Source organism: Misgurnus anguillicaudatus, chromosome 12 (assembly GCF_027580225.2).
Source record: "Misgurnus anguillicaudatus chromosome 12, ASM2758022v2, whole genome shotgun sequence".
Lineage (NCBI taxonomy): Eukaryota > Metazoa > Chordata > Actinopteri > Cypriniformes > Cobitidae > Misgurnus > Misgurnus anguillicaudatus.
Window position 1 is genome coordinate 9,460,860 of NC_073348.2, and position 10,100 is coordinate 9,470,959.

Genomic DNA, 10,100 nt, shown 5'->3' on the forward strand with positions numbered 1-10,100 from the left:
TTTAAGTGTTTTGTATGCAAACGTTATGTAGCATGTTAACTCACCGACTGTAGATACCATCGTGACTCGAGTGATCGCTTCTTTAATACATGGACGATGAAATGATGATCCAACACACATCTTTAATTTCTCAGCACTGTTGCACTTTAAACACTTTGTTTTGTGCCTGAAACTTTATAGACTTCTCCCGAACCGGTAGCGTTGTGCGCCGGATCCTTAGCGTGGCGAGTTCGGCGTTGTAACGCGTATTTGTTTTTTACATATGCAGATCATTTTCTACAGTCCGAAGTACAAACATAGCAGGCATCTTCCGTGAAACAGTAAATTACTGGTGATCCCGGTTATTTTTTAAGTTTTAAATCTGCAGACAGATGGATGCGCATCTTGCCAGAGACTCAGATAAACTCCGCCTTTGACCTTTACCACTCCCCTAGCCCCGAGAAGCCCGATCTGGCCCAAGGATTTCGGCGGGCCAAAAAAGCCGGGCCTTAAGCACCAACGAAGCACCAGTGAAGCACGATCATGCCCCGGAAGTGACAATGCACACGCCACAGGCCTCGGCAAGCACTGGCACGCCCGCTTGAAGCCCGATAGTGCAAACACGGCTATTGGGTCCTGAAGCCTGTGGGCAAATGAGTCTGTTCCTTTGGTTTCACATAGGACAGTCATACTCCCCTACACTAAAGACTTATTGTTATAGATATAGGTTTGTGCTTTTCAGGAGATAAACTACAGAGTAAAATGTGTCCCCAGTATCAGTTTTATTTATATCCCACCTTGCAAACCTCAGATTTAAATGGGAGGTAATGATTTCGGCAGGTGTTGCCAAAATCATGCTCCCCTGCATTAAATTGTTCCTACTGAATCTAAACACTTGTGCTGTTTAATAGGTGTTATACAATACCAGATGTGTAACCAGAATGAGTTTTATGGCCTTGCAAAGTTCAGATTTAAAGGGGGGTATGATTTTGGCAGGTGTTGCCAAAATCGTACTCCCCTATATTAAATGCTTCAGATCGAATCTAAACAATTGTGCTTCTTTGCAGGTTTTTTACAATATGAGCTGTGTAAGCAGAATGAGTTTTATGGGTCTCTGACCTTGCAAAACTCAGATTTAGGGGGGGGGGGTAATTTTGGCAGGTGTTGCCAAAATCATACTCCACTGCATTAAATTATATCCAAACACATGTGCATTTTTGCAGGTGTTTTACAATACGAGATGAGTAAGCAGAATGAGTTTTATGGGTCACTATCCTTGCAAACCTCAGATATAAAGGGTTAAGTGCTTATTACTTAATACATATGTTTGTGCTTTTTTGCAGGTGTTTTACAATACGAGATGTGTCAGCAGGTGTTCAAATTGTTTCCGAATTCTAATATGCTGAAATGTGTTCATGTAAATAATGTTCTGTTCTTCTTTATGAAGCACATATGCATACAATCATGTACACACTGTGTATTTTTTGTACTGTTAAATACACTATACTGTGTATTTACACTTGCAATATACACTAAAAAGAGGTTTGGTTAGCAATAATTACATTACATGAAATCAGGTGAGCAGTCTAGTAATGGCAACATCTTCAACTAAGGCTTGGCCTTTCTGCAGTAGAGTAGGAGTCAGAAGTGTCAATGCTCATGCATGACCAGTCAATTACATGCCACAACTGGATGCCCTTGGAAATTTTACGATTACTCTGGCCTGAACCTCAGAAAAAAAGTAGATGATGTTTGGTGGTAAGAAGAAACTTTGGACCAGTGGAAATATCTCTTCCCAGTCTGATACTGAGGTCTCACTTTCTGTCCTGTATAAGCCAATTCATACTGATCCAACAAATGTGTTGGAGGTGTGAATGGGCCACTAGGTGGCTGGCAGTTATCCTAGTACTTTTTCTGATTTAACTGTGCATTTGTTTGTTTGTTTTTTTTAGCAAAAAGTTCTGATATAGCAAACCATTCTCGACAATGGCATTAAGAGACCCATAAATCATTCTGGTGACACATCTCATCCTGTATCAGGGGTTCTCAAACTTTGTGACAAGGGACCCCTTTATAGGGGAGAAAAATTCCCAAGGACCCCCTTAAAATTCTAACAGTTAATAAGCATAATCTTAACTTAAAGCATATTTTTACACTTCTTTCGTACACTCTTAAAAATGTTGGGTTATTTTAAACCCAGCATTGGAATCGTCCAACTTTATTTATTTATTAACTATATCTACACATATACATTAGCAGTAAACTTCAAAATAGATATCTAAATATTATAGACAGGAAATTACATTATGACATGAATAATGTGATCATGAAAAAACAACTTTTGTTATCTTGAGATCACGAGAAATTTAAGATGTAGCGGAGGATTTTCTCAAATTTTAAAAAAAGAACCGCCTTCTCCACTTTTTTAAAAATGCAATTGCGCAACACTCCTGATTGACAACTAGGAAGACCAATAGTCTTGATTATCCACCCGGAAAAAGAAAATCCTCCGCAATACCTTTAAGTCATGATCACGAGAAAACAACTTTTGCTATCTCGAGATCACGCGAAATTAAGTCATGATCACGAGAAAACAACTTCTGTTATCTCGAGATCACAAGAAATTAAGTTGTGACACCCACGTCATCTGCAGGCACGCTGATGGCTGGTGAGGCCTATGCGAGACAGGCATATCCTACCACAACGGCTGCAGGTAAAGGTCTGGTCTAATGTATAATATATAAATGTAACGTTACGTGTACACAAATCTCTTGTGTAAAATACAGATCCATTACTAGACATGTTATTGGTGGTGTTCACATTAAGGTGTAATGACTTGTTGATGTGGGACAATAATGCAACAACATCACAGTGTTAATAATTAATAACGAATGTTAAAAAAAAGTTTAATTTAACTTTACTTATAAAGGCCCAATCCCATTTCTCTGTCTTCCCCCTTCCCCTTAGTTTTACACGGTCACGTGAGAGTAAGGGCTATTCCAATAGGCTTTATGCCTAGCTGCACTCCTGAACTTCAGCCAGCTCCTTGTTTCCTGTCTGCCATTATTGGACAAACTGATTAATCCAGGTGTGCCTGACCTCAGTAGTCACAAGCAAACTGATTAATCCAGGTGTGCCTGACCTCAGTAGTCACAACAACAATAATCAGACACACCTGGATTAATCAGTTTGTCCAATAATGGCAGACAGGAAACAAGGAGCTGGCTGAAGTTCAGGAAGTAGTGCAGCTGGGCATAAAGCCTATTGGGCCTTACTCTCATGTGAACGTGCAAAACTAAGGGGTAGGGGTAAGATGAAGGGTTAAGACAGAGAAATGGTATAAGGCCTTAATGTTCCCCCAAAATTCTGTCACTAAGCAGCCCACTTAACGTTACAATTACATTACAGTACAAAACACATGCACACCAATGGACAGAACAGCAGGCTGCAACCAACGATAACGCAGAGGGACAGTTCATATGTGAAATATAAGTAACTTTAAACATTTAAGAAGTTTACCTAAACTTAGTTTAGTCTTCATCAAAACAGATAGTATTACAGACATTGTCTAAGCCTTCGATCAATTTTCGCATTGATTTAAGAAAAACAATTATTTTAAACATTTTGTAGACAGACGGAAATTAAACCAATCGCACCAGAATCATAGAGCGGTGTCAAGTGCGTGCACGTGAGGGGGACTCAGATTCTGGCAGAGAGTCGGATTTCAGCACAACACCTGTTTGGATTACAGGAATACGTCAGTCGCCAGCTTTGGCTCAATTGGCTATGCTAAGCTAAGCTAGTGTTGATACACAATCAGAATTCGTTACGTATTTCTGAAGGAGGGACTTCATAGAACAAGGCAGACATCAGACTGTTTTCAGTCTGATGTCTGCCTTGTTCTATGAAGTCCCTCCTTCAGAAATACGTAACGAGTTCTGATTGTGTATCAACACTAGCTTAGCTTAGCATAGCCATTCAGTGACCTTTAAGAACTCCCCAAAGCAGTCCATAGAACGTAAAACTTTAATTTTTATATAAATATATTCATATTTCTTTTGGGCTAAAACACCTCCCTATATGTGTAAAGTGAATGTTTGTATTACCACAAGTGTCCAGTGGTGATGGTCATTGACAATACCAATGAGGTAATGGTACATTGAGGGATCAACCTGAAATTGAGAAAAAGTGCTAAAAAGTGCTTGTTCAGAACTTGATGTTCCAGAATTTGTAGCTACACAACTAAACATGAACAAGTCAAACCTTCAGTTTAGATTTTTTCCCATTCCATATATTGGTAATTTCATACGAGTCAATGTGGAATGCTTGATCTTTTGATCTTTCATTGAAATGCTTTACAAGAAGACACATGTAAGCATTCATAACCTTCAAAGAGAAAGACAATGATGAATTAAGAGTTGAAGTCAATATACTTTACATTGTTTCAAAAAGTTTATAAAGACTTAAAAATCTTACCTCGCTTTCAAGCTCATTATTTGGAGCAGTTCTTTTAATGTCTGCGTAAAAGAGTTTGTAGCATCCAATTTTGGACAGCAACACATATACATTCTTTCCTGCCCATGCCTCTTGAACAACTGTATTGGTAGACGTGAAAATAGTAAACATAGGTAAATACGATTTTCAACATTCATAGGTTTTTACCAGTGAGACCTATTCCTTCTCCTGGAATTAAAATGCCCTACAAAGTTTAGCTTCAACCCAAATCAAAAACACCAGAGGCAACTAATGAAGGGCTTTAAGATTACTTAAATTAAAAGCAGGTGTGTTTGATTTGAGTTGGAGCTCTAAACTTTGCAGGAAAGTTGATCACAGGAGTAGGATTGGCAACCCCTGGGCCCAGTTGTTTAGAAGTAATCTGATTGGTTACATTTTTTAACTAGGTAATTCGGATCCCAGCAGGATGGTTTTTAGGAACAAAAATGTAATAAACATACAATAAAAAGTTCTAAAACTTAAACCAGATTAAACATTTTTAAACAACTGGGCACTAGTTTATACCTTTACTTTGTTCTATTACGGACTTACTGCTGTTGATGAGATGTTGCTGTACTGCTGTTGTTGCAGAGGTGGGTGATGGTGGCAGAGTTGCAGCTAGAGCAAGAGGTGTTGAAGCCACTTTGGAGGCAGTGGGTGATGGTGGCAGAGATACAGATGCGACGAGAGATGGCGCAGCCACTTCAGAGGTGGTGGGTGATGGTTGCAGAGATGCAGCTGAGGCGAGAGATAGTGAAGCCTTTTTGGAGGTGGTGGGTGAAGGTGTCAGAGATGCAGCTAGAGGAAGAGGTGTTGAAGCCACTTTGGAGGCAGTGGGTGATGGTGGCAGAGATAAAGATGCGGCGAGAGATGGTGCAGCCACTTCAGAGGTGGTGGGTGACGGTGGCAGAGATGCAGCTAAAGTGAGAGATGGTGCAGCCACTTTAGAGGTGGTGGGTAAAGATGGCAGAGATGCAGCTGAGCCAAGAGATGGTGCAGCCACTTCAGAGGTGGTGGGTGAAGGAGGCAGAGATGCAGCTGAGCCAAGAGATGGTGCAGCCACTTCAGAGGTGGTGGGTGATTGTGGCAGAGATGCAGCTGAGCCAAGAGATGGTGCAGCCACTTTAGAGGCAGTGGGTGAAGGTGGCATAGATGCAGCTGAGCCAAGAGATGGTGCAGCCACTTCAGAGGTGGTGGGTGAAGGAGGCAGAGATGCAGCTGAGCCAAGAGATGGTGCAGCCACTTCAGAGGTGGTGGGTGATTGTGGCAGAGATGCAGCTGAGCCAAGAGATGGTGCAGCCACTTTAGAGGCGGTGGGTAAAGGTGGCATAGATGCAGCTGAGCCAAGAGATGGTGCAGCCACTTCAGAGGTGGTGGGTGAAGGAGGCAGAGATGCAGCTGAGCCAAGAGATGGTGCAGCCACTTCAGAGGTGGTGGGTGATTGTGGCAGAGATGCAGCTGAGGCGAGAGATGGTGAAGCCTCTTTGGAGGTGGTGGGTGAAGGTGGCAGAGATGCAGCTGAGCCAAGAGATGGTGCAGCCACTTCAGAGGTGGTGGGTGATTGTGGCTGAGATGCAGCTGAGCCAAGAGATGGTACAGCCACTTTTGAGGCGGTGGGTGAAGGTGGCATAGATGCAGCTGAGCCAAGAGATGGTGCAGCCACTTCAAAGGTGGTGGGTGAAGGAGGCAGAGATGCAGCTGAGCCAAGAGATGGTGCACCCACTTCAGAGGTGGTGAGTGAGGGTGGCAGAGATGCAGCTGAGGCGAGAGATGGTGAAGCCTTTTTGGAGGTGGTGGGTGACGGTGGCAGAGATGCAGCTAAAGCAAGAGATTGTGCAGCCACTTTAGAAATGGTGGGTGATTGTGCCACAGATGCAATGGCTTGTGATACACCAGTTGAACAGGTGTTTTGTGATGCAGTTGCAGCTGTGGACTTTCCAGACACAATCTTATGAGGAATGTGTGGTGTCTCCTCAGTATGCAATCTCAGGTGATCAATGTTGATTTTTGGGAAAATTACCCCTGTCTCATTTACAACATCAGCACTCTTCCCTTCAATGTTTTTAATTGTATATGGACCTAAAAAATTTGGATCCAATTTTCCTTCTTTTTTTCTGCTGACTTCGAACATTGGACCTCCATACCCTCTCACCCACAGAGAATTTAAATTTCTGTGTTTTCTGTTTGTTACTTTTCATTTTGTTTTGCACCCGATGAGTGTGTGTAAGAGCAGTCTGAAGAACTTCATCAAGTTTCAGGACATCTTCTGTAATTTGTTCAACTTCCATGACATCTTCGACAGAGTTGTCAATCTACAAAAAAATAAGAATATCTGAAGAGTTTGGTTTCAAAACAAGATAACTCTTTTTTTTAGAAATAACTTTTTACACATCTTTGTGCGTTAAGCTTTTAACACATTATGTGAACCAAATTCCAATTTCCCTAAATTAATTTGGAAAACCCTTTACTCTTTTGTTAAAACCTTAAACAAGTTCAGGTAGTTTCAAAAAATTTATTTTGCAGTTTTTGTTGATAGTTTGTGAGTACACAGCCATAAACATCACCACATCTCACCTCTGTAAACCCCCCCACCCTACTCTTGATATAAGAAAATTCGGTTACACTTTATTTTAAGGCGTCACTGTTACATTGTAATTATATATTTAAGTACTAAGTAATAATTATCAACAACATGTACTTACTGTAGGGTTAGGTTATTTGTCGTACGGACTGAACTGTACGCTATGCTCCACCCCCATACTGCCTACACGGCTGTTGGTTTGATAGGTGGATGCACAGAAAGCACGGGCCGGCGCATGTTAGTGAAGGATTGTTCTGCCCCCCTGCTTTTCCTCCTCGGACCAGAGCGCAGGACTCAAACGTCACTGGTCCCTACACCCCCCAAGCTCCGGTTACAAGTTGTATTCCCCCTTTACACATCATCAGTAATGAACCTCAGGATCATCGGACGCTTCGGCCTTTGAATCACTAGATGCCCTCCCCTGAGGCGGCCCGCACCAGGTGATCAGTCTGGGCGTGTGTCTTCCCACCCCACTATGCCAGGCTACCCACATTGCAATTGGAACTCAAAAAGTTCCTCTTGGCAGGCAAAGGTAACAAAGTTGTTAGCCCTGGAGCCAACATGTGGCATAAGGCCACAACCTCAGATTTAAATACCTAAGGGGGTTGGAACTCAATAGCTCCTTATTCTAAGGTCAGAGGTCACTAGCTTTCAACAAAACGAATAATAACCAACTATGCATCGACTTCCTATAATTCAAGAACCGAGAATACTTTAGACAACCAAGATTTATAAAACCTGTTTAGACCAAGATCACTCAAGTTAGTGATACCCGACCTTGGGGTTAGGGCCCTCAAATCTCCTGGCCTTAGCGTTAGGTTATTTGTCGTACGGACTGAACTGTACGCTATACTCCACCCCATACTGCCTACACGGCTGTCGGTTTGATAGGCGGATGCACAGAAAGCACATCATCAGTAATGAACCTCAGGATCATCGGACGTTTCGGCCTTTGAATCACTAGACGCCCTCCCCTGAGGCGGCTGCACCAGGTGATCAGTCTGGGCGTGTGTCCCAATACAAAAAGGAAGCCTATAGGCAACTCCAGAATCAGGAGTTTTACCAGAAATTGGACAAACCTATGTATCAGGAGACTGCGGAATTGATTAGAGAAGAACTACAGGCTCTGGTGGAGCAAAAAGTTCTGACTAAGGAACAGCTACAGTACCTCATAGGACAAGGGCCCCATAGAGCTAGAAGATTCTACATACTTCCCAAAATTCATAAGGGTAGGGACTCATGGCCTTTCCCAGACATGCCACCAGGTCGTCCAATTGTGTCGGACTGTGGGAGTGAAAGCTATGGGGTAGCGGAGTGGCTGGATAGCCACCTGAACCCTTTTGCAGCTAAACACCCCAGCTACCTTAGGGACACATGGGATTTTCTGGGGAAAATCAGGACCATACAAGTAGGGATTAACTCCAAGCTCTTTTCTATGGATGTGTCCAATTTATATACAGATATTGACATAGGGAAGGGTTTGGGTGCAGTGAGGGAATGGTTGTTGAGGTATCCAATGGAGGGGAGGCCAGACGTGGCCATTTTAAAGCTACTGGAACTCAGTCTTAGGCGCAATGATTTTGAGTTTTCTGGGGATTTCTTTCTTCAGGTTAAGGGTACAGCTATGGGAAAGAGATTTGCCCCGGCCTATGCCAACATTTACATGGCAGAGTGGGAAGAAACTGTGGCTAGGAAATAAAGGGAGTGGCCCACTGTGTATTGGAGGTACTTAGATGACATTTTTGGTGTTTGGGAGGGTACGGACCAGGGTTTTAAGGATTGGGTAGATATCCTGAATAGCCACCATGAGTCCATCCGGTTGCAGGTGGAATGTAACAAGGGGCAGATTAATTTCTTGGACACAACTGTATACAAGGGACAGAATTTTGAGCTAACGGGGAAATTAGACACTAAAGTCTATTTCAAACCAACTAACAGGCACATGTTGCTACATAGAGCAAGCAGTCATCCCAGACACACTTTGTGAAAGGGCAGTTACTCAGGTATAAGAGGATTTGCACGAGGGAAAGTGACGAAACTGAGGCTAGGGTACAATTATTCAAGGCCTTGAGAACCAGGGGTTATCCCAGGAACTTTTTGAGGAAGATACAGAAGGAGGTAGAGCAAGGAGAAGGGGCACCCAGAGGGGAGGATGGGGTTAGACGGATCCCCTTAGTTCTAGGATATTCATAGACAAACAAGGTTTTGGCTCACAAATTAAAGGGGAACTTTAGGGAGGTAATGCAGGGCCAAGAGTTGAGTCAGAGGGCTGGGGTACTTGTGGCCTTCAGGAGGGGGAGGAATTTGAGGGACGTACTTGTCCACAGTAGATTTTCGGAGAAAGGTCATAAGAGCATAGTGGTAGGGAGAAGGGCGGTAGTGAAAGCAACTGGGGGGAGAACTTATAAGTTCCAAGGGGGAAAGAAGAGCTATGGAATGGGGTTTACCTTTTGCAGTGTAGGAGGTGTGGGAAGAAATACGTGGGGGAAACTGGAGGTAAGATTAGGGACAGGATTTATAGCCACAAGTGGAATATTAGAAAAGGGATTTTAGGTAAGGGACATGTGGTGGCACATTTCAAGAGGCATGGACTTAAGAAGTTATTGTCTAAGGTCATAGAGCACAATGAGGGATGGACAATCCAGGTTAGGAGGAAAAGGGAGAGACTTTGGATTAGGAGGTTGGGCACCACTTACCCAAAAGGTTTAAATATTAGGTACTGATGATGACATTTGGTTAACATTTTTTGGGGGGAAGGAATAACAATTTATTGTTTATAGTTATGTAAATAAAAACTTTTTTTCACGTTTTGACACTGGTCTTTGCTCATTGGATCGGAAACTCTGTTAGGTGTTGGATGGGAAAGAGTAATTTTTTTAAAAAGAGAACTAGATTTATACGACTACCAGGTTGGAGTAGGGGTTATCACGGTGACACCAAGTCGGTATTACGTGGGTTCGAGTCTGAGGTGGGACGAGGTGGGATTATTAGTTCTTGAGAGAATGAAGGGAAAACCCTACATCACAAGGAACATTCAACAATTAAA

General features: G+C 42.7%; 1 protein-coding gene across 1 annotated transcript; it reads right to left on the bottom strand.

Moving 5' to 3' along the window:
- Window positions 1-3,967: 3,967 nt before the first annotated feature.
- LOC129445866 (uncharacterized) lies at window positions 3,968-6,781 on the bottom strand. Its single transcript, XM_073874725.1, has 4 exons — window positions 5,026-6,781; window positions 4,456-4,574; window positions 4,243-4,365; window positions 3,968-4,151 (listed from the first exon to the last, which is right to left on the bottom strand). Exons 1-4 carry the CDS (start codon window positions 6,602-6,604, stop codon window positions 4,056-4,058), a joined length of 1,917 nt encoding a protein of 638 aa, XP_073730826.1. The 5' UTR covers window positions 6,605-6,781; the 3' UTR covers window positions 3,968-4,055.
- Between the last annotated feature and the right edge of the window lie 3,319 nt (window positions 6,782-10,100).